The 26381-nt window shown below is 38.3% G+C and overlaps 1 protein-coding gene across 1 annotated transcript in view; it reads left to right on the top strand.

Moving 5' to 3' along the window:
* Positions 1-26381, top strand: part of GRIN2B (glutamate ionotropic receptor NMDA type subunit 2B) — a 191482-nt gene that overhangs the window by 153285 nt on the left and 11816 nt on the right. Inside the window, exons 5-10 of the mRNA XM_053469112.1 lie at positions 14-128; positions 13935-14143; positions 19350-19521; positions 19900-20053; positions 20227-20352; positions 20527-20756. Coding sequence (XP_053325087.1) covers positions 14-128; positions 13935-14143; positions 19350-19521; positions 19900-20053; positions 20227-20352; positions 20527-20756 — 1006 coding nt within the window. The remainder of the gene's footprint in view (positions 1-13; positions 129-13934; positions 14144-19349; positions 19522-19899; positions 20054-20226; positions 20353-20526; positions 20757-26381) is intronic.

Raw genomic sequence — 26381 nt, forward strand, 5'->3', positions numbered from 1 at the left:
CTTTTTTTTATAGATATTTGATCAATGTGACATTTGAAGGAAGAAATCTCTCATTCAGTGAAGATGGTTACCAAATGCATCCTAAACTTGTCATCATCTTGCTCAATCAGGAGAGGAAATGGGAACGGGTAAGAGACATTTTCTGTTTTGCGTACTACAGGTATTCTATTACAGCTCCAGAAAGTGGAAGCAAGGTATTCTCAAAAGATAGATCACTTTTGGCTGATTGTGATTGATTAGGCTGTCATGTGAGGTGACATTGATCTTTTCTTTGGCGCCCCACAATACATGTACTTGTTGAGCCAGTTGCGTACATTGCATTCAGTTCTGCGGACCCATATTCAGAAGTATAGACAATCTAGAGAGAGTTCAGTGCAAAACTACTACAACGGTGAATGGTCAAGAATTCAACACTAAGAATTCTCAGTGTGCGTAGCTTGGAGGGGAGACGGAGTGGTGGTGTGGGTGTGAAACATTTAAACAGATCCTATGTTCTGAGCACTGGGGCATGATGCTACTGAACCTGTTTTGGGCTGGCAAATGGGCCAGTTACAAGGCAGATCTCTGACCTCTCCAACTCCCAGACCTGCCACCCTAGGCCTACCCTAATCCAGAATATTCTGCTGATAGGTGTGGTAAGGTTTTTGGGTGTACTGGTGTATGTAAAACTTTTAAGTTTAACCATTGTTTTAACCCATTTATCCAGCAGCTCAAGACACTTTGGCTTGGGTCTAAGCTGGCATCAAAAGATTAAATGTAAGAACTTTGGAAACCAAGTGTTTCACAGTTATCATACAGTATATAAATCGGGAAATTAATCTGAACTCTAGATATGACTATTGCAATGCATATCAGTATGAAAAAAGAACGTGCTGTGAGGTTCTTGTATTTATTTCATAGCCCAGCTCAATCAGGTTTTCTTCAATATGAATTTCAGTACTGTAATATCCCGACATTCCTTCACCAAGCATGACCCAAATATTCCTGCATCTGTTTATTGCATCTCTTTAAACTGTCCATCACAGGCAAGCACTCTTGTCATCAGTACAGGCTCAGAAAGTACAAACAAGAACAAGAGTGTGATTAAAGAGGACAGCAAAAGAGGAGATAAGAAGTGAATGAAAGAAGAAAACAATATGAATTTGAAGTCAGTTTAGAGGTTTACGTTGTCAACACTGAAGATGTGTCCCACTAGATTCACAATAAACAGTAATTTCTGTCAGTGACCCATTTTAATCCTAATATCTAATGCCGTGATTAAAAACCTGCCATGTATTACCTTTCTAAGTAAACTTTTCCTAAGGTAAGGAGGCATACATTGTGTTTCAAGGAGTAGTTGATACCTTACCATATAAAATAGTGTACAAGGAAATGAGAAACTATCATATCTGAAACCGTTATTGAATTTAGGGTAATACATGATTCAGTTCTGAGTTTTCTTATCACTGATGTCATACCTGCATCAGTCAGAGGCCTATTCAATGTTTTGTATGTATTTTTAGTTTATTTCCCATAATCCTTATTGGAGAGAGTTCAGATGAGGGTTACTAAAATGATAAATGGTTTGCAGGATAAAAAATATCAGGAAAGACTAAGGAATCTCAATATGTATAGGTTGGAGTTAAAAAAAGAGAGGGTATTAAATACTTAAATTGTATTTTACAGAGTACAAAAGACACATTTATTTCAGAGGCGAAAAGGCCATAGTAAAACTGGAGGGTAAGAGGTTTAGATATAATGTAAGGAACCTTTACTTTACTGAGAGGGTGGTAGATAAATGGGGCAGCCTACCTTTAGAAGTGGGCCAGACTAGATAGTTCTTATCTGTTGTCAAAAATAACCCCTGTTGTAACGCAGGCTTTGTGTGCAGATCATAGTCTCATAAAGTAATAGAGATAAAATTTATAATAAAACAATGTCAGGCTTTTTTTACCAGCTATCAGTCATTCATCCGTATTAATTTGCCTAAACAACCAATGTTTTATTTGACAGGGGTAGCCTCGACTCTCGGGCTATGCCATGCCCAATTAACCCCCCAAATAAAACACAGACACCAATATGGTTTATTATAGTCATTGCCACGCAACCTGTGAACATAAAAGGTGCATTAACATGACAATGACCCAAAACCATTTACAACCGAGCACCCATAAGCTTGCCAGGATCAACCAGGGCCAAACCATAAACGTCACATATGGGAGGGCATCCTGTTAAGCCCTGCCCCCATCCGAGGTTCCAGCAAACACGCCCAGGCAGGAACCTCCCACCAACACTTTACCACCAGTGGCTATAACACCACATAACATCCCCCGCTACCTGGCAAGCTACCAGACAAAATGCCTAGAACAGAAGCAGAGAAAATTAGTAAACATGAACACCAACCAGAAACATAGCAATAAGAAAACATCTCACAATAAATAAAGGGAGGAAGGGACAAACACACAGCACAACAAAACAACCCAGAACCCCCCTTTACCTAACTTCATATATCCTCTTCACTTCCTCCCCCTCCCATCTGAACTTTACATGACCCCCTGGCCTAGCCCTGCTCCACATCCCTGTCAAGGCCCTTTCTAGTCTATGCAGACCCTGTGGGTATCAAGGTAGTTCCCATATAAGTGCTACAATAAAGATAACTAAAGTTATGGAGTGTTTCTTGCAAGGTTGTGAAGAAGTAAAAAAAATAATCTGGATTACCTGCTTGGTAATTTCAATCTTCTCTTGATATGTTTAGTGCAAGAATTATGTGCCAAAGGCTTTGCCGTTTTTTTTTGTTATGAACTATTTTATGTTCATTCATTCTACAGTTAATGAATACATTGCCTAAACTAAAAGGGTGAACAAACCAAAAATGGATGGGGCGCAGGTACATATAAGAGGGAAGAAAGAAACAACACAATATAGTGTAGATGGTATGTTCAATATGGTGATAAAGTGATATGTTGCACTCACAAACAAAGAAGGTGATTCCAACCCATCAGCATGGAATATGTAAAGTTCTTTAATAGTTCTTCATATAAAATCTAAAAAACAAACTAAAAATGGTGCAATATCTCAAGGTAAAATATAGATGTAACAATAAGGATGTTACAAATAATCAATAATCCGTAACATTATTACATTAATATTACGGATTATTGATTATTTTATCGATTGATCTCCTGAAGAAGCCCAAGGGGCGAAACGCGTCGAAGGATCCAATTGGACTTTACTATATCCTACCTTGTGGTGGACTTTTATACCAAACGCCTACATATGCACTTCTGTGCATGAAAATTTGTGAGTGCATCCTTATTGTTACATCTATATTTTACCTTGAGATATTGCACCATTTTTAGTTTGTTTTTTAGATTTTATATGAAGAACTATTAAAGAACTTTACATATTCCATGCTGATGGGTTTGAATCACCTTCTTTATTTGTGAGTGCAACATATCACTTTATCACCATATTGAACATACCATCTTCACTATATTGTGTTGTTTCTTTCTTCCCTCTTATATGTACCTGCGCCCCATCCATTTTTGGTTTGTTCATATTTTCACACTTTGAGGAAGAGTGTCGTTTGGGCAGCTGCGGTTGCTTTTTGGGAAGTATTATTTTGTATACTGATCCATTTATTACTTTTTCTATTTTTATTTATTACACTTCACCATAGAAGCACGTATTTTTGGTTTATTCACGGTGTTATTCTAAACTAAAAGGGTAAACCAAGACGGGTTAATTTTACTGCCTCTTCTTCTGATGTTATTCATTAAATATAGTTTGTTGCTTTGTTAAATCGACACAAAGGATTTACTCATTCACAATGTCATTCTAATACTTTTCCTTTCCTAAAAAGGACCATGGTGCATAATTCTGGTCAGTGACAACTGCAATGGTGAATGGATATACATAGAGATGAAAATCCTTTTATTTAAAATGTAAACCTATTTATGAGCAGGGACAATGAATTAATCCCTTAAGGACCCTACCCACACAAGTTATATATCAGGTTTAAAAAAACACCTTTTATCACCTATTAAAAATGCATTTGAAAATTATTTTACTCGTCTATAAAAAGGTAATAAAAAAACCTGCTAAATAGATTCTACTATTTGTCCCCAGTTTAAAAATACCCAATGTTTTTTTTATGGTTTTTTTTGCCATTTAAAGGACAATACAAGTAGCATTTTGCTATTTCGGACATCTTTGAAGCCGGCCAATGCAATGTACCCCCATCAAACCATATATTTTTGAACTAGATACCCTGAGGTATTTCAAAAGCTGGTATTTTAACCCTTTCTATGCACTAAATTATTTTGTGTTTTTTTTTTTCACACAAATTGTACTTCAGGTATGAATTTATGGCTCCTGGTATATGTCACGGTCAAACAACCCTCCAAACATCTCCCAAGTACAGTGATATCACCCATGCGTGGGTTTGTCTGGTTGTTTGGAGGCTAAAAGGACACATTTGGGAGTTGCGCAATTTTAAACTAACTTGGTCAGTCTGTGACTATGCCCTTGTTATGCCCCACATTTGGGAAGTGTGCATTTTTTTTTTTCTTGGAACATTGACATTTGGTCGTATTGCCCCATGTCCTGATTGGGCCATCTTTGAAGTCGGCTAATTCAATTTACCCCATCAAACCATATATTTTTAAAAACTAGACACCCCAAGGTATTTCAAATGCTGGTATTTTAACCCTTTCCACACATGAGACTCTACCTTTGCCAAAGTTTGTTATAGTATTTTTTTTTCTTCACACAAATTGTACTTCAGGTATGAATTTATAGCTCCTGGTATACGTCACTGTAAAACAACACCCCAATATATATTCAGCAAGTACAGTGAGATCACCCATGCATGGGTTTGTCTGGTTTGGAGACTAAAAGGACACATTTGGGAGTTGCACAATTTTTTTTGAACTTGGTCAGTCTGTGACTGTGCCCTATTTAGGACATCTTTGAAACCAGGCCACTCCAATTTACCCCATCAAACCATTTATTTTTAAGGTAGACACCCCTTGGGTATTTGCTAGTATGCTAGTATTTCCATGTCAGGATTTTTGGGAAGATACAGCGCTAATTTTAGCACTTGCTCATTTTATTTTTTATATTTTTGGACTTTATTTTACATTTTGTTGGAACTGGATGATTCCCCTGATGGTGAAATCACTGCATGATTATTTATATATAATTATATGTTACCACATTTTTATTTATTCTTTTTAGATATTTTTTTTATATTTTACTAATCACATTGTGATTAGAAAGCTGGGCTACATTGACTTGCATAGTTGAATGCAGTACCTGCAAGGGGAGCCCAGAGTTCTCAGCAGGGTCTGGAGAGACCCTCTTAAAAACATGTTTATTTTTTTTAAAGGATGCTGCCATTTTGCGAGAGGCAAAATATCTTGCAGTGATGCTTGTGACCAGTCTCCAGAGAGGCCAGAGTGCGTCCTAGGGTGGGTATTTGGTGTTGCTGAATGCTGGGGTGGGTTTGCTATGGAGGCATTTCACCAATGAAGCTTAGGAGGCAGTCAATGATCCGTCGCTATATAATATTGAGGAATGTGACGCCCCGGGCTCGGTGTTGCTGAATGCCTCCACATTGAGGCATTACAGCAACACCATTTAAGTGAAGAAAGAGATTGTAGATTGCTTTCTAAACTTGTTTAATGCCATGACGCGCCAGGCACGTAATTGGTCGTTAACTGTCTGTTTTTGCGTGACGTGTCTTGCATGTCACTGGTCATTAAGTTGTTAAATGAGGTAGTGCATACAAAGAACTGTGGCAGAGATCCCATAACTAGTATGGTGAACATAAAAGATTTGTTTTCTAAGCTTGATGAGTTATTTATTATCCCTGTGTGAATGTCATTCAATTAGTATATGAACCTTTGTACACTTAGCAGGTGCCTCCTGAGATCGGTTTAGTGAATTAAGTCATTCTGCCAAGTGTGTCCAGGGATAGGCACAAGCATGTTTCATGGTGGACATTTTCAAAACCAACCAGATCAGTGGAGGAAACCCTTTTTTTTTATTTAAAACAATCCATAATAGTTTCTATTGGTTGAAAATGTATTAATTAAGCATATGTTTATAATATAATCAATTTGTTCCTTTTTTGATAGCCCAAAACCAAAAAAGTAATGAAATAGAAATGCAAGATATCTGGTATAATGACACGATTTAAAAAGGTATAATACCTCGGTGCTGCAGACCCAACACACTGACCACAAGTGTGTAAAAAATAGTACACAAAACAGAAAAATAAGGTGGTGTGCAACATTTACAAATTGCACCACAATATGTGTGAAGATTAAACAATACTTAAATTTATCAAAGTGGACTCTGGGGAATGAAATGGAGCTTCTTCCGTGTACCAGTATAACAGAGGAAGACCGGAGGGGAGATAGTTAAAATAAGTAACAACTTTAATATAAATACAAAAATCAGTATCTTACATAGAAAAATACTTTAACGCTCCCGTGGAGAGGACTGGAATCGTATCGTGCTGTAGCAGTGACAGCTTGACTCTCACAAAATTCATTCGTGTCCACTTCCTCAATGGGCGTATTCAGCACAACATGTTTCACCAATCGGCTTCCTCTGGTGTAAAGAGCATGCTGTAAAGCTAAACATTTTGCAAACAATGATGCAATGATTTAAACATTTTTGAAATATATCAAAAATGCTGTATACTTTGCTATTCAGGATTTTTAAAAATGTATAATGAGTTTATATAACACCACAAGCGTTTATGCCCTATTATTCTAAGTTAGTTAAAAAGGACAGGCAATATTTTCAACCCTCCAGGGACTTTATCAAGGACGCTCAAGCCCCAGTTTGTTCCCTTGCATAGACACATTAATTCACATGCACACAGACACTAACATACCCACATTCACACTACCCACACAAAGACACCTAGACTAACATGCATACACACTTACACTAACACTCTCACACGGAGACTCACACTAACACAACCACTAACTCGCAGCAACATAACCGGGCACTCAACACTAACATGCACACACTAACATACCCAGACATACAAACTAACATACCCACATAAGCAGACACACACTAACAAACCCAGACACACAATGACACTAACACAACTAGACACACACACTCAGACACTAACACACAGGAAGCCACACTAACATGGACAGTAAAATTCCAAGACACATACACTAGCATTCTCAGACACACACACAGTTCCACACTAACATATCCAGACACATACACATTAGCAGACACAGACTAACACACTAACATACCCAGACACACAGTCACACATAACTTACTTAATATTGTGAAGCCTCAGCATTTCCTTAATGCAGAGCTGTCGAGCTACTACTGCAAGGACATGCAACGCATCGTGGTCTCGTCCTTGGGATTAGGGCAATTGCTTATGGTTGAAAAGTGACAATATAGGCAACTTTCCTGTGTTTTTCCTTACCTATTTCTGTTCTTTTAGTTTTTCTTCTGCCTACTTCTTGTAGTCTATTTTCCATTTAGTTTTCCCTTCTGTCTCTTTAATTCTGGTATGATTTCTTTTGCTAGATCTTTTGCTTATGTACCTGACTTTTCTTGCTTTTTTCCTGTGTTTTTCAAGTCCCTCAAGTCCCTTTTTTCTCTTGTTGTCCTCTTTTTTTATGCCTCGTTCTGATACGAGAGTCAGAGACAGAAAAAATGATCAAAGGCAACAGACTCTCACTGACCACCGAAAATGACATCATCATTAAATTTAATGAGTAGTTGAAGTAAATTGTGAGATAGAATTAAATCACTGGTGGGAGGGGGTGGGTAGAGGTGCAGTTAAGTATAACCTAAATAGCCTAAATAGACTCATTGCTCATATGTGTTTTGAACTGTGCCACTTTGGTGTCATAAATCAAGCCAGAATATTAAAACCATGTTAACAGCTTTTATTAGCTTACCCTTACTAGTAAAGTTATAACAAGAGGATTGGAATTTGTCAACAGCTAACTCCAACAAATCCCCTTCATTTTATCCTGCTCTTAATTTGTTTCTCAAAAGTTGGTAGCGATTCAAATCCGAGGCCAGGTAAGGTTGTATAGATATTTTACATTTCTAAAGGCAGGATGATATTTATACCTGATGCTTTCATTTTTCCCAAGATCAGAATTACATAGGAGCTGATGGTTCAACACCTACTTGCACCTCTTAATTTCATTATGATTATTATTATTATGCGACAGCTGAAATCTCTCTCTGGAAAGCATCACTTAAGGATATGGTTTAACATGAGAAGACGAGGAGTCATCATCAGTGAATGGTTAGCATTCATGGTTATAAAGATCTCCGTCCTTTAGCTTGTGATCTTACTTTTAAACATTTGCTAAAATCTTCACTTAGCAAATCTTCACTTTCTGTAGTTCTTTATATTTTTCCTACCCTTCGCAATATAATTTTGTTCCCTTGGTCTTTACTTTTTTTCTCCTTCAAAATGCCCACTCCCCTATTATCTTCTCCATACATGTTCCATTCCCTCATACACTTGGCAGGCTGCCTGCATATCCACATTTAGTCCCTTACGGGCTTGTTCTTTATCAGATTAGCCTTGCCAATTGCCAGTCATAGAGATTGACGCTTTCAATTGCCTTTAATTGGTGGCTTTTAATGTTGTATCAGATTGTTCAGAGCTAGAGAACACATCTTCAATCCCACAGGGCATTGCATAGATGCTATTACATGTTGAGCAGACCTATGCTTGCGGCAGTGACACGCTAACATGATCTGTACAGTAGTTTAAAAAGGACCTCTTTCATACATCTTACGTTTTGTGTTCCAACTGTGTCTTCTGGTAATCACATATTAACTCTATTTTTAAATACACAATAAAGCTGAGCAAGAAACCTATACAAGTGTCGTGCTTCCAGAGCCAGGTGCACAGAGGCTGTGGATGGTTTCTTTAAGACGCTGATGTGCCTTAGTTGCTGTTACAACCACAACCTTTTTATAAATTTCTGAATTATGACTTTACTAATTGAAAAGATGAGTGAGGAAAAGCCATCTTTCTCCTTTGTGTTGGTAATTCCTTTTGTTGCAACATGTTATAGACATATTGAAAATTGGCCTTTTATTTATTACGCATATCTCAGTTCTTTAGCCACCATAGGCTTTTAAAAGCTGAATGCAGTTTCTTAGTGCAAGCAATTAACTGGAAAGTGGAGATGAAAAAAACATGTCTAACATTAGCGCATCTTAAGTAGATTAAACACCGGTTTTCACAATGGATAATAGTCTTCTAATCCTAGTTATATTTTGCACCATTCTTCCCATCTCATGATAGAACCTATTGCACTTTTTCAATTACCATTTTAATCTTCAGTCAAACAGTTAACAGTTTGCCTTACTGAGCAATTTGTTATCTGTTATCCAGAAAACCTGTTGGAATGGTATCTTGCAATGACTGAAGTTGGGCATCCATGTCATTGTCTATCTCTGTTCATACTTAATCACTCCTGTATACTATAACCCCTTCAATTTTCTTAGCCTTCCTTGTTGAAGATCATCTGTTTTTTCTGCTGTTCACTCTTTAAATTAAAGCGGGTAATGTTATTTGTATTTATTTTGCAGATATGTGATCTAAAAATAAATACAATGATACAATTTTTTCTTTGATCTAGTTGGTGGTTAAATGCTTTGGCCATTCTCATGGCATACAATATGGTGTGATCAAGTAATATGGTTGTTTACTGCTTACCAGTATTTTGGTCGGTCATCTATTTTGCTTTTAGTCTGAGGAATTGAATTGGTACATTCATATCATGTATAGAACGGTCGTTCTGTATTTTCTAAGACTTGATTTAGTCAGGTCATAGAATCAAGCCCAATGTCTACAAGTTGCTATATGCTTTTATCTTTAGATTACAAATCTAAGAAATTCAAAAAAACTGCTCAAAATGTTCACACAATTCAGCACAAATTCACATTATGTTCGAAGGACATTTAAAGAAATCCAATAAAAGGAGCACAGAAAGGATCATCAGGGCACAAATGCTGTCTTGGTTACCCTTAAAATCAGAGCAGATGAGGAGAGGACAGGCACTATTACGCTGACCCATATGGCCCAGTAAAATAGGGTCTATAACAAGACAATATTCAGCCTGGTCTTACACACATTCAGCAAAAAGCACATGGAAAGCTCACAAAAATCCATGGGAATAATCTAGTCAGGGTGTGAATGGTTCATGTTGCATTGCAAATGCAAACACCCTAGTGGCTAGGTGTGGAACTACAATGAATATCTGAAAATAAATTAAGGAGTGTCCCCTTGTCTTGAAATCAGAGCAACCCCCAAAACACCCCCTACCTTTCAAGGAACAAGGGACTGAGACTACAGCATTAGCTGGATTCATCTTTTTCCACAAAACGAGCTGGAACTTGACATGAACTGATCCATTCTCTGAATGTGTAGTTGCTTGGATGATCACCTAGCCAGGTTTGCAAACTGACTTGCTAATATCTCCTAAAACCCAAGCTAATGATTCAGTTTGAGACTGAGATTCTGTTTTTCAAAACAGCTTGTTAGATTATATTAATCAGTGCACACATCCTACTCGTAAAGCGAAGTCAACATATAAGACATAAGCAGAAGACCTATGGCATATTTTAGAACTGGCGTACCCCAGACATGAATTTTCCAGACATTCTTGGAGTATATCTCTATAAAACTGAGGCCAGTCAATCAAACTGTGCTGGTTAATAAATTGGTATAACAATTTTTGTAGGTGTATTTAAAAATCTATATTTCTAAAGTATTGTAACAATTGTATAAGATGTTTTGCAGCTCCATTTGAAAACATAGATTGCACATTCCACCTATTATTCTTTTTGAGAAAGGATACATACATCTTAGCTAACATAATTATGTTTTTCAAATGTTGGCCTGAAATATGTGGATGGAATCTCAGAGTCGAAAACGACATCCTTTACTCACACGGATGGCTGTTTAAATGTAGTGAAGGGAGACGTCATAATCTGGTGACTGAAAGAACATAGTGTTCTGTTTTTCCAAGCTAGTGGGGAGATACAAAAATGTGTCTGGTGGGTGGTAGAAAGCTGGCACGACTCATAACTTCTCCGTTCATCAAAGCTTTCTTGAAAAATCAGCCAAAGAGAACAGAATTTACCACCAAGCTCTCAGAGGGGAGCAAATGAATTACATTATCACTGAGGCTGAAACAGGAGCTATAGATGCATATCACCTCACTGAGCTCTCTGCCCATCCCAGCATGCAGTATATGTTTCTATTTTAATATATAGCTTTTATGTTTTTTTTTCTGGCAATCAAGCATTGTTATGGTGCTTCTTATGTCAAGGTCAAACCTTCTCTTTTGCATTTATTGTTGTCTTGAAACTGTACATGCATGTAGCATAAACATAAATTATGATGACCTTTTATTCTTCATATGTAAGGAGATTTAGACTAAAGCAGAGGAAAGGGTTTTTTACAGTAAGGACAATAAGGATGTGGAATTCTCTGCCTGCAGAGGTAGTTTTATCAGAGTCTGTACAGACGTTTAAACTGCAACTGGATGGATACCTGGAAAAACATAATATTCAGGGATATAATCTTTAATTATGGGGAAACAGCTTATTGATCCAAGGAGAAATCTGACTGCCATTTTGGGGTCAAGAAGGAATTTTTTTCCCTGGTTAGTGCAAAATTGGAAAGAGCGAAGCCGGGGTTTTTTGCCTTCTTTTGGATCAACAGCAACAAATTAACAGATATAGGAAAGGCTGAACTTGATGGACGCATGTCTTTTTTCAGCCTATGTAACTATGTAACTATGTATGATTTAGTATGTATGGTCTTGCATGTGTGTTATCAAACTTCTCATTTGGGTCACAAACAAATAGTTACAAAACATTGCAAGAAACAGCTTAAAGTAGCCTACCCTGGGACTTCCCAGATATACAAATGTGAAATCACTGATGCCATTGAGTATCTCAAACTTTCCTTCCAGAGAGATGCAGTGTAATGAATTACAGCAGTTACTTCTGGCACTAATGTGTATTAAAAAAAACTACTTTTTCATCAACCTAGTTTTTTTTAGTTTTGTTTTTTTTTTTACTAAATGCCCTTTCACAGACTGTAAATAATTAAGGGGAATGTTGCTTAAAAGAGCAAAAATAACACCAGGAACACAGAAACGCCATTTAGAGTTCTGCCAGTCACTGCCTCCTACCTGCTTGTGTTTTCCATTTGGCATCTTTTATTTCCCTTTCTCAATTGCTAATCTTTTTATTCTTAAAGTGGTACTTACACGGATGTCCAAAACACATCACTTATAGGCTTAATATTTACTTGGAGATATTGATGGTAAAATAGAATATTGTCTCTGCAAAATTAATACGATTTTCAACCAACAAACATCAGCAAGTAAGCTGTGTATATTTATCACTGCTCAGGGCAAGCCAGAATGTTTTACTATAAGTGGCGGATTTAGACCACATATGGCCCTTTAATACAGACACATAGAAGCTCACTTGGCCCTTAAACCTCCCAGTGATGCACTGTGTCTAATATACACTGAAATAGACTATGGTATACAGGGGAGACTTGGAAAGGTCCCATGCATTGGAAGCAATTGAGCTTATTTAACCCCTTAATGACAAAGCCCGTACATGTACGGGCTCAAAATGCTTTGTTTTCAATGGGTTTAGGGACCGCCCATTGTCCTTAAGGGGTTAAATCAGAGCAGCTTGGACACCCTCCCTTGACTATACTACCTTGCTACTTCTGAATTGTTTCTCTGAAGTGGTGTGCCTGTGCAATGGGGGGGAATTAATATACAATGCCTTCACTTTTGCTGTATACACAGAGTAGGTTAAAATCCTCAACAGGTAATTGGTGTTCTCGAAATTTGGGTACATTCCCTGCTTATTAAATATTGTTAATGAAACATAAAAAAATCACCCTATTCTCTAATAAGCAGCCTATGATGTATTATACTGCATGTTAATTACTTTCTGTCTCAATGCCTTTTGATGTTGTTTGGAAGACTAAAAATAATGTTTCTTAAAAAAGAAATGAGTGGTGAGGTATCATATTATTAAATATAACTTCATACATCTATATAGAATTGCAGATTGGTGCACAATTAACCAGTGACTTATCCGGGACTCAGTGATTTTATATATATATATATATATATATATATATATATATATATATATATATAATTACTTAACCACCCTATTACCCATATTCACTCCCCATTCATTTTATTTCTACCTGCCTTTTGAATCTGGCACAGAATCCTCACAAGCTGTTTCTTGGTAATGTTAATTGCTCCTCTTGGGACATTCTTCAAACAAGACTGTTATCTGTGCTATCAGAGATCAGTAACATATCAAACAGGTTTTTGTGCAACAAGAAGGCTGCATAAAAGAGAGCAAATTGTGGAAATATATTTGAATCGATTTCACAATTTCAACATACAGGAAATGCTATCTACAGGAAATGCCTGTCTACCTAAGGCTTTTCATTTGTGGTTGAGGAAACCGATTCTTGCCCAGATGTTGTTAGACCTCAGTGAGACACCAAAGATGGATCATCATGTGCACCACCTCATGGAAGAACTCATTAATGATCTGTTACAGGTCACAGGTAGTAAGGCAGGAGCAACTAATAAAGTAAATGAGAAATATCTCAGAACAAAACACTGATTTCAATGGTGATCAATGATTCTTAATATCTAAAAAAAAAAAACAAAAAAAAAAACAGGCATTATTGCCCCATGCAAAATGTGTCCTATAATTTTACTTTAATTAGTGATGTTTCATTAGCTGATTTTGACAATTATTTGCCATTGTGTGTATCACTAGCTGTTCTTCATTGTTCTTTAAATACGTAAGCTTGTATGTTTTTTATCGTTAATCCCATTTTTTTGTTTTATGACCAGGTGGGAAAATATAAGGACCGAAGTTTGCAGATGAAGTATTACGTGTGGCCCGTTTTTGATCTGTATCCAGATTCTGAGGAACATAAGGACGAACACTTGAGCATTGTAACTTTAGAGGAAGCACCTTTTGTTATCGTTGAGGATGTTGACCCGTTAAGTGGCACCTGCATGAGAAACACTGTTCCCTGTCGAAAGCAGATACGCATTGAGTATGACTTGATGTCCTTTATACTTTTTTCTGTCAGCATTATATATTGTGTGAAGGTTAAAGTTACTCTATCGAGAAAAAAAATGTTTGGGGTTATATTAAGCTAAATACCATCTGTTCATTTAGCCAGAAGGAAATGAATGCCGATGAGGGCTTTATTGAGGGTTTGTCTCGGTGACTTGGAAAAGGATGCTAAGGAGTTAATATAAATTGCCTCAGGTATACCTGAGATAGTACAGATTGAAGTCAGCGATTCCGCTTTCTGATCAGTTTAGTGACAAGCAGTCCAAAAATATAACATTTGTTTACATTAATGCAAGCATATGCACATGTTTCCAGGTCACAATGTTTCCATGTAGACTAAAGATCCATAACTTCACATGAAGAACAATCAACTTAACTCATATATTCACACACTGCATGAACCTATTAAGTGCGTCATTTCGTCATACATAGTGAATGTATTCAACTGTCTATGGCACAATTTTGCAGAATTTTCACTAATTTGAAATTGATACTTAAATATTAAGTATTCTCCCTGCTATCCTCTGGGTTATCCAGGCCTCCCGAAGCAGTTCCACCACAAGGTGCAGACAGATTTGCTGAAAAAAAGAAACGTTTCCGCGCTTCTCTTTCAAGACAAATCCTTCTGCATTATTCTGGCCTCTTAGACTACTTACAGAGTAGTACAGAGTTAGGACTGTCCTTGTGATATGCACCAAGGCTCTGTCCTTTTGCAGAAGCGATTCAGGAGGCCAGGTTAACGGAGCGGATTTTGGGGAAAAGCAGACCAAGAAAGAAGAGAAAAGAACTAGAATCTGAATGCGCAAGTCCACTATAAACCATTCATGCCAAAAAAGTACTTACAAACCAAAGCTTGCTGCAGTCCAATGATAATATGCAGGCTCAAGGATTTCTTTAGAAAAGAGAAGTGGAATAGAAATGGAACAAGAGTCTTCATGCATTAAAAGCTAATGCTTTAATAAACACAAAGCCAATTACAAGAGAAAATAACAATCATATAAAAAGAACCTGAGTACTAGATCCTGTAGCCTTACAATTGAGCTTTTGTGCCGCTTATCACCTCAGTCCCCTGTAACTTCACCAGGCCACCGCTATGTATATACAAACACAGATTAAATTTATGCTTTATGCTCCTGAGGAACCAGGAACGTGTTAAGTATGTGTATGTATGCACATACACTATATGGACAAACAGGGACTTTAATGACATTGCATTCTAAATAAATCACCAGAATCAGGAATCTGCACTCACTCCCCACAGGAACTCAGGTGCTTAGCTGTGCCAGGAAGGGCCAGCTCCCCAGTAAATCAAAATAGAAAAAGGCTCCAGGCACTCAAGGGTTCCATCAGACAGATTTATTGAAGGAAACGGACAACAACGTTTCGACCTCACAATGAGGTCTTTATCAAGTTGACCACACAAGTAAAAAGTGAAAGTTTAAATAGCACATATCAATAAATGGATAGCCAATCAAAAGACCAATCTAATCTAAGACCATGTGTAGTATAATTGATAATCATGTATTAACATAAGTAAATATTCAAAAGTATACAAAAGTAATACATATGGTTATTTAATACATATGGATCTTAATATATTTCTTTATTTTTTCACTGGTTTCTTTTAACATCTGCAAGTATCATTTATTTATTATGCGATGTATACTTTTGAATATTTACTTATGTTTATACATGATTATCAATTATACTACACATGGTGTTAGATTAGATTGGTCTTTTGATTGGCTATTCATTTATTGATATGTGCTATTTAAACTTTCACTTTTTACTTGTGTGGTCAACTTGATAAAGACCTCATTGTGAGGTCGAAACGTTGTTGTCCGTTTCCTTCAATAAATCTGTCTGATGGAACCCTTGAGTGCCTGGAGCCTTTTTCTATTTTGATTGCATTCTAAATAGACATTAAAATGTAGTTGGTCCCCCATTTGCAACTATAACAGCTTTCACTGTTCTGGGATGGCTTGATATGGGATTAGAAGGTCTGGCTCGCAACCTCCATTCCAGCTCATCCCAAAGGTGTTCAATGGGGTTGAGATCAGGGCTCTGTGTGGCCCAGTCAAGTTCTTCCACACCAGACTCATCCAACATGGACCTTGCTTTGTGCACCAACATAAGTACTGGGACACACCTTAATTATTTAAATAAGGGTTTGAGCTAGGCTTAATGTTCCAGAATACAAAGACATTTTGGACAATACTATGCTTCCAACTTTATGGGAACAGTTTGGGGAAGGTCCTTTTGTATTTCAGCAAGGTCTGTGACATATTTGGTGTGGAAGAACTTGACTGGCCCGCACAGAGGCCTGACCTTAACCCCATTGAACACCTTAGGAATGAACTGGAATGGAGATTGCGAGCAAGACCTTCTCATCCAACATCAAGCCATCACAGAAAAGTGGAAGCTGTTATAGCTGCAAAGCCTATATTTTCTGAAACATCTTGCTATGCTATCCTTCTGTGACACATTTAATCATATTCCTATTCTATGACAACATTGTAATTCCCCTGGTGGCTTTATAACTCTGTGGTCGTGCTTATTAGTGATAACAATGGGTGTTTTGTTTGCAGCAATAAGTAATGTAACACATCAGCAAGATTTATTGAACTGAGGCAGATCAGAATATTAAATGCCAGGTTAATATGAAAGTAATTATTTGGATTTAGAATGCAAAACATACATTATCCAAAGTCAATGTAGTGACAATCATGGTCTTCACAAATAGGGGATAACATAAGTTTAATAAATCAATCTGTTTAATGTTATTTAAAACATATATCTTATACTGTTCATCACCCTGGCAACCTACATTCAAAGAGTATAGCCGCAAATAAAAGTTGCTACCTATACAATTGGATTTTGTCCTGCTAATGTGGACTGTGCAGGGATTAACAATTGTTAACTACTGTAAGCTGTACAAAATCAGACAACCAGAGTTCAAAACGCATGAATCTGTGAACCACGTCCTTGATTCATGTAATGCTATTTTAATGCATGTATCTCAGAATTGCAAATGTGCCCAAATTTGAAATATGAAGGACTCATGCAAGGGGAGTGAATCTTGTCAGAAGCTTTACATTTTTGAGTATTTGATGGATTGCTACTTTAAATAGCTGCTAATGGAGATGGAAAATACTTCACCACATGACAGCCTCCCTCAGAGATCTTTAAAAACATGAATCCCTTCTCTTACTTTAAGAAATGAAACCGACCTTTGGACCATCTTTGTCATTGTGACTGTGTTAGAGAGACAGCTCTCTGTGTTCTGAACCTAGGAGAAATCATGATGACAGCCCTGTGTCACTTGCTGAGATGTTATCATATCATAAGACATATGTCAGTATTGGAAGTGACAAACAACTTTGTACAGAATTCAGGGCTATCTCTTACAATGTGCATCACCTTAACATTATCAGTGGTTTCCCAAAGGATCTGCTGGATGAAACTTGTGATACAGGGGCTGTCAAATACGTACATGACAATCCTCTGTTTTATGTATTGCCACACGTGTCTCGCTCTGTCTCCCTCTGTCTTTTTTTCTTTCTATTGAGTACGTTTTTGCAAGGATAAATCAATATTAGCTAATAGGATGTTTTTTGGGGATGTACCTGAAGCGCTTCTGCAACAGGGCAGAGCCTTGGAGGATTGGGGCAGTCCCTGTTTCAGCCCCTGTCGTGCGCAACGTGGCACCACCTTTTTCTGTAGTTCATGCGTTTGATCTTGGTGCATAGTATTTTTGCTTCCCAAGTCTGTTAAATCAAGAGTTGTGATAAATTTATGACTGCGCTAAGGCCCTAGTCAGGAGTTGAGCCATGTGACTGGCAATTGCCTCACAAAACAAAGCAATTCAGCTTATGGGCTTGATGACAAGAACCATCATAATATTATCATATGGTATAAGTAGAGGTAATATTTTAGTAACATCCAGAAGTAGATAAAGCAGCAAACCCAGCTTATAGGAGTAGGGGACAAGGGATGGGAGTTTATAAGAGCATAAACTGGAGTCAGGATAAACAATAAAGATTCAGTTGTTGGAAAACTGAATTCAAAGGAGGTGGCCTTATTGAGACACTGGATTCACACTCAAAGGCATATATGAGAATCTCCTTACTCAATAATAAAATACAAAAATAAAAGTTCCTGAAGCAAGGACAGGGGGAAAATTGTTGTGTTACCATAAAAGGGTGCAATATTTTAAAATCAGTGAAGCATAAGCATGAGTGGGCAGAGCATATACAAGAAAGAGCAGAGCTGCAACTAAGCATTTCCTGTCTGCCTCTCATGGTGCCCTCCACCTAAAAAATGGTTCTCTAGGTAGATGTCTGAATTGCTTGATGGGTAGCCCTGCGGATGCCAGAGACAAACCTAGAGAGAAAAAGAGAGTGAATGAACTGTCGGGGGTTATGTTAATCAGTCAGAATAGGTCCATCTTCCGTACCCACAGGCAGCTTACTACAGCTGTCTGGCTACAAAAAGACTGATGCCACTGGTCAATAACAGTGGGTGGCTAGAAACGTCACATGATGAGAAAAGGAGAAAATGAAAGACAATCATGGAGGAGGGACTGGGGATCAATAGCAGCCATGCACATGAACCCCACAAGCACATAGGCCACAGGATACCAGCTGTGTATATATAAGCAAAGGTGAATGCCAACGGTAGGATTGAGGTTCCAATGGTGCAGGTCTTAACAACCACAATATTTACAACTCACTTGTAATTGCATTATTATGTATACCAAATCGTATAGAAAAAAAGGCTCAGTGAATGTTTTGCTTGTTATAAAAAAAAGCAAAACAGTAGTACTGAATTTGAAAGATTATAGTATTAATAATACTTTTATATATCAGTAATGTAAATTCGACTGACAGAATCCATTTCTGCTTTAAATTATTCCAGTGAGCATACTTTTTCAAAAACATTCCACATAAATGTAGTAAGAATAGGCCTGAAACTAATAAAGTAGCCATTGCTGTAGGCAACAATGAAAGATGGTCAAAGGCAGACAAACAGAACTGACATCCATACAAATCTAAGAGCTATGTTCTAAGGTTGCTATGGAAAGAACCCATCCCCTAAGGGAGCAAAAAAGACATAAAGTTCCTGTGACTTGGATAAAAATGTCAGTCTTCCAGACCTCATGTTAATCTTGTTCTGATCATTAGGAACCGCACCGAAGAGGGAGGAAACTACATCAAGAGATGCTGCAAAGGCTTCTGCATAGATATCCTCAAAAAAATTGCTAAGACTGTCAAATTCACCTATGATCTGTATCTGGTGACCAACGGCAAGCATGGCAAGAAGATTAATGGAACATGGAATGGAATGATTGGAGAGGTAATACCTTCTGGTCCTTAGATGTTGATGAGGCACTATAATTGGAGGGTAATATGTTATTGGTTTGGTTTGTAAGCAGGAACCAAAAATAAACTCTTTTTATTATTCCTTTCCCCCACACTGAACAGCTGCGGGGCATAAAAGTTACCAAATATCCCAGGGGGTTGGTGGAAGGAGCAAGTGGGTTCCTAAGCCTAAGCCTGCACTCATTTAGTTTCAAATAAACTTTCCGTGGTCATCATGGGCAGTCATTGAGCTGAATAGGATCAAGGCTTTAAATACTGAATTATAGTTGAACAATCTTATACAATGAGAAATGAAGATGGCTGGATTGCCATGAGGGGTGAATATGCAATCTTGAACACTGTCTTTCTCAAGGTGGTTACCAAACGTGCTTATATGGCTGTTGGATCCCTCACGATCAATGAAGAACGCTCAGAAGTGGTGGATTTCTCTGTACCTTTCATAGAAACTGGTATTAGTGTTATGGTGTCTAGAAGCAACGGGACTGTTTCTCCCTCTGCATTTCTTGGTAAGACAGGATCTATTTGTTTAAAAACGTTTCTTAATCTATGAGCGTATTGACTTTATTTTTTCTTTAACTCTTGAGTTGTGCCAATGTTTTAGCTGCTATTTCCTTGGTTTTATGTCCCCTTTTATTTTGTTCTCTATTTAGTTTTAAGCAATTTCATCTTTCTTCCACAGAACCATTTAGCGCTGATGTCTGGGTGATGATGTTTGTGATGCTTCTTATCGTCTCTGCTGTAGCTGTGTTCATATTTGAGTATTTCAGTCCTGTTGGGTACAACAGGTGCCTTGCAGATGGGCGAGGTAAGATGGCAAATATTTAGTTACCGTTATTTTTCTTCCTTAGCAATTACAATTTAAAATGAGTGGGTCTGAAAGACATTTTAGTGTACCTTCAAAACTACCTGAAAAAATTGCCTTGCCTCCTGACCATGAGCTCAATAACACTTGTCTATCTCTTTGTTCCCTGATTTGTAGAACCTGGTGGTCCTTCATTTACTATTGGTAAAGCAATTTGGCTGCTTTGGGGCCTAGTGTTCAATAACTCTGTGCCTGTTCAAAATCCAAAGGGAACCACAAGTAAGATTATGGTATCAGTCTGGGCCTTCTTTGCTGTCATCTTCCTAGCCAGTTATACAGCTAACCTTGCTGCCTTCATGATCCAAGAGGAGTATGTGGACCAGGTGTCTGGCCTCAGTGACAAAAAGGTATGAAACCTATATTTCAAAATGAAATACTGATTGTTGTAATTAGCTAGTATATCAACCAGAAAGTATAACGCCAAAATAGCTGAAGTAACATGCAAAATGCACATTAAATTGTAAATGTACTGGAAAGGAACAAAGGAAATGTACAACAAAAATATTTTTGCAGCAAGTTGGCAGCACAATTCTTAAATAAAATGAATGCCACTTGGTTTTCAGTTATCATTCTTTTTTAATTATGTGGTATAGTCCATGAAATTGTTCATTGTCGGTTAATCTGGATGCTTGCCACAAACATTTAGTGTTATGTGTGTTTCACGGGCAAAGCTGACACATATATAGCATGCAAAGTATCTCCAGAATACATATATTATTCTGCTATGCCCATTATACAATTCGTGGCTCGGGACCTTGTGTTATACATATCTAAATGTTAAAGTGCCCACGGATAATGTTAAAAAAAGCTTATATTATGTATCTAAAAATATGGTAACTGTAGTTCTAGTGTTTAAGCAAAAAAAAATGTAATTTAGATATAATAATGGTAATGCTATGATTTAATGAATGAATGCTTGAATTCTGAGATGTGTAAATGCATCATTAATAATACAATACATATTAAACATAAAAAGTAAGAAAGTATTCACTTAAGATTTGTGACGGTGGCTTTATTCTGTCATTATAAAGCTATAATAAATGTTTGAAATGTTGCCATCACTTATAATTTCTTAATGCACAAATACATGCTTTGGTGATTTTGCACTACATCTAAAATAAACTCTAGAGAAGGTAAAAATTCCCAAGGGGGAAAGGCACAAAATCTTTGGATGGCAGTCAAACTTTGTGCCAAGGGAACTGGAAGTGACAAAGCGTGAACGATGCAGGATACAGGGCTTCCTAAAAAGGCTCCTATGCAACCTGACTCATCTCTCAGCCCCGAGAAGTGATGTGGACACACACGACCTGATGAGACCTTCTGACTCAATGCAGGGGAGACGTAACAGGCTGCCAGATCCAAATCCTTCCTGACAGATCAGAGCCTCTTCAGGCTCATCGGCTCATGACTGAAAATTTGGATGCTGTGTAGTTAGGCTGGAAAATATTTTCAAATGATTATTTAGGCCAGTGTTTTTCAGTGTGCTCCCAAGTTACGTCCTGTATAAGATACATGTTTTATGTTATTGATTGTTTATTTTCCAAGTTTTAGCTAATAAACAGATCGCCGGAATCGAATTCATTAAATCCCAACACTTGAAGGACTGTTGGACTACACGTAAACGTAAAGTAATAAGGCATTTATGTCAGGTGAATCAAAATTGACCCTTGATTTAATAACACCTTCACATTCGTAAGCAGGTTTAAAAAATGTTAATGAGACTGTTCCACCTACTTATGAAACTAACCCATATCCATAACTAAATATACAGTAACAGTAGACACAACATTCTCAGTTCTATTGAATGTTAATGCTCTGCAGAAAATCGTGTGAAATGTTGCCCCATTATTTTTAACAAGGAATGCTTAATTACAGTCTGTTGTCATGTGACAAAAGTAGAAGGTGCAGATAGGTTAAAAAAAACAGTGTTGTCATAGCAACTGGCAGGACTGGTAGGAGCCCTGGTTGGGTAGGAGCCCATTTGCAGGGGATACCAAGGGCTCAGTCTGTACCACACAATGCATCATACAGACAGGCGAATAAAGACAAAAGAGGCTGTATATATATATATATATATATATATATATATATATTCGGATAGGGGACCACAAATCGGACTTCGGATAGGGGACCACGGAGCACACTTCGGATAGGACCACGGAGCACACTTCGGACAGGGGACCACGGAGCGGACTTTGGATAAGGGACCACAGAGCGGACTTTGGATAAGGGACCATGGGACGGACTTCGGATAGGGGACCATAGAGCAGAGCACAAGGCTGGAACTCCTCAGACACGGAACATGGCTGGCACACGTCGGACAGCCCTCAGGCAGGGCACACGTAGTCAGACAAGCCGAGTCGATACTAGGAGATCACAGGAACAAAATCCAAATCGGAAGTCGGGAGCACGACGGACAGCCCTCAGGCAGGGCACACGTAGTCAGGAAAGCTGGGTCAACACCAGAGGTCACAAGAGCCAAAGCAGAAGCCAAGATCAAGGTCAGGACAAGCCAGGTCAAAATGGGTACAATCCAACAGGGCACAGCAAAGGGCCAGGAAGCAGAGAAACGACAAAGCTGAATACACCATAATGCAAAGGCCCAGACTGAAGGGCAGAGCAGGCATATAAGGGCAGGGCTATGCTCGGGTAATGTGGCTCAGCTGTCCCAAGTAATCAGAAATGGGTGCTCATGAGGGGGAAGGGTGGCCACCAGTAGCTGCAGGTAGACATGACAATGTATAAATATTACATAGTCCTGGCTGGCAGAGTGCAACCCAGACAGCAACTGAAAAAAGCTACCGGCTTTGGTTTTGTTTTCTAACAAGCCGGTGTAAGGTCAATTGGGAAGAAAATGCTGGAGGTGCGGCTGTGATGCACAGCAAGGGGCAGGGCAGGTTAGGACTGGATTTAAAAATCTGAAACTGTAATGCAGGTGCACCCTAGTGTGGTCCTGTGAACCCTATCTGGTGTACTGATTCCTGAACTAAACACCACTAGATTTTTTTTTTTACCCTTCTCTGCCTAATGATTTTGTCCCTTACTATCCTGACTATCCTTACTATATTTCTGCTATTGATGGAAACCCCTTATACCCTGCTGCTTTTACCCATCAAACTACTTTACTGCTGTATGTGAGACTTCACCAGGAATCCATTTTGTTCCATGTCATCTCCTCTCCTGAGTTCCCCATCAATCTGGGCCTCCCCTGGTTGCAGTGTCAAAATCCCATGATCCACTGGCAAACTGGTGATATCAGCTCCTGCTGTGATTTGTGTATCTCCTACTGCCTACAGAAAGTCTTCTTCGTCTTATCATCCTCGTTTCTCAGTCTTTATAAGGACTATCAAGATGTTTTTGACAAGGCTGAAGAGCTTCCACTCCATCGTCACTACGGTTGCCCTGGTAGCATTCCTCCTAGAGGCAGAACCCATCCTCTGTCAATACCTGAATCCCTTGTTTTAGAGGAGTATATTGAAAATAATCTTGAGAGGATTCATTCTTAAATCCACATTCCCAGTAGGATAATTTTTATTTAAAAATAGACCATTTAATGATTAACGTGGACTCCATCACGTCACTATGAGTGGAAGACTGCCTTTAATACACGTATGGAACACTATGAATACACAGTGATTCCATTTGGTTTGTGTATTGCTTTACTGGGATACATCATGCCATTTTGAATGGCCTCAACCTCCGGCTTTCAAACCTCTCCAACGGTTCCTGGACTTTGTAAATTATTACTGAAAATGCATTAGTTCTCTAAAGAGATACAGGCCATCCTAGATTCCAGAAAGGTATGGAATATGCAATCCAATACTTTGTGCATTGGAAAGGATATAGGCCAGGAGAAAGGTTGTGGGTCTCCCCAATTGATCTACATGTCCCTGCTCTGTTCTTCTGTCGGCCCTCGAGAAGGGGGTAATGTCATGCTGCTGGGATCTGCTACCAGCAGGCAGGTTGCTGCTAGCTGGTGCGTGGTCTCCAGGTGAGGTGCACTGGCCCGACCGCTGTAAGATGTGCGGTCCTGTTAAAAAAAAAAAATGCTGGAGGCGCACCTGCCTACTTATTCCTGCCTATACCGGAGCATCCACACTGTTAGGATCATCAAAGTCCTTGTTGTTTTGTCTTTGGGGCTCAAACCATCTCTAGGTGTCTTAGTGTAAAGAACTTCTGTGGTATGTGCTCCTGTGTGACACTGTTCAAAAAAATGTTTTTCCATGTACAGCACAAAATATTTTGGTTCCGGACTTTTCATTTTATGAAATAAATAAAAGACTTCCAAGGCAAAGGGGGGGTGAGAAATTAGAAGTAGGGAAGCTGATAAAAGACATTAGGCTGACTTCTGTATACATGGATACATGCAGCCTCGTGTTGCACTTTTATATCACCCACTTGCGTGAAGCTGCCTCCTGTACACATGCTAAAGAATTGGGCTGGCTGTCTGAGCTGGTTGAGGGGAATTAAAGGTGTTGTCAGGCACCATCCCACCAGGAATCTGTCCAGTGTGCCTGAAGACCAGTCCAGGCCTGGTGTAATATGGTAAACGTGAGTAATAATGCATAAGTGTGGTTATTGGTCTCATGTGGCTAAACAAGTTGTGTCTTTTTTTAGTGCTATGTAACAGTTTTAAAAAAGTAATTCTTACCTTGATATTCATTTATGTGTTTTGAAATGCTATATTGTTTACACAATGGCATACCAATTGCAGGTGCTCATTGATGCATTTGCAACAAATCAATGTGCATTGTGTGCATTAGTGACCGGCAAAATGTTTGATATGTTTGCATATTACATAGCACTCAACTTGATCGTGCCAGTGCTTATGCATGTCATAAGAGCCCAATACAAAAAAGATTTGGTCTTCCCCATAGCAGACTAAACATATCAGACAGAACACAACATATATATTCACATTTGTTTTAATCAAACGCAAGATAGTGAGTTGAAGTGTCAGATTGTAAGCATGTTTGAGCCTGGCCTTCATTACTTTTCTGTAAGTCAAAATTGTTATGTTAGGCACTACTTGTTATGTTATGCTTTAATAGGAAATTCAGTATAGATAGAAAAAATATGATAGAAAAGAGAGAGGAAAAAAGGAGTAGTGGCAACTCTAACAACATCGGGGACCTGTTCCCAATGCCCCAAAGAGAGAGTGAATATGATGATAATATTCATACATACAGTAAATACATAATCATGTGCGTATCATGAAATAATCATAGTCCATAAAAAGTACAAACAGTGAGTTGGCAAGTTATTTTAAAAATGCTGTAAATCTGACGCATTCCGGCCTAACAAGGTATCACATTAAATGACAAAACACCCTGTGATGTGGGATGTACAATAACCCTCCAAAGACCGAGTGATACAGTATGTCAAATAAACACTTCTGCAGTGTGGTCAATTGTGGGTATAATCAGTGTTGTCTGCTAATCTGCTGTAGACCGAGAATGATGTGATTAATGTTCTTTGTGTATAGGCAAATCACAGAATGGATGTACTCAGCTCATGTGATTATAGCAACAAGTGACAACACTGTAGCAATGTTTATTTGACATACCAATATTTATTTATTTAACATACCGATTAAGAGAATACTTTCTCTTTAGGCATTCTCTGTGTTCAGAAACAATGTTTAAGTAAAAAGGTTCCCAGAGGGTCTATCCAGACCTTCCTGAGGCCTCTGATGAGCCCCACGCAGGCTGATCACAGGTACTGCGATCAGTAATGCAGGGAAAATGAGCCCTGTTTGCTAATCAAACAGTTGGGGGAAGCAGTGTCGGAGGTTCAATCCTTCCAAGGTCGATAAATAGGCACTGTTTACTGGGTAGAAACCCTGGTCACAAGAGTTTTAATATACATTCTTGGTTGGCAAGGCTGCCCATTAGATGATGCAATGTTTTATCTCAACTCATCTGCAACTTACACTTCAGCAGCTAATCTAATGTCATTTTGTATCATTGTGT

Source organism: Spea bombifrons, chromosome 6 (genome assembly GCF_027358695.1).
Source record: "Spea bombifrons isolate aSpeBom1 chromosome 6, aSpeBom1.2.pri, whole genome shotgun sequence".
NCBI lineage: Eukaryota > Metazoa > Chordata > Amphibia > Anura > Pelobatidae > Spea > Spea bombifrons.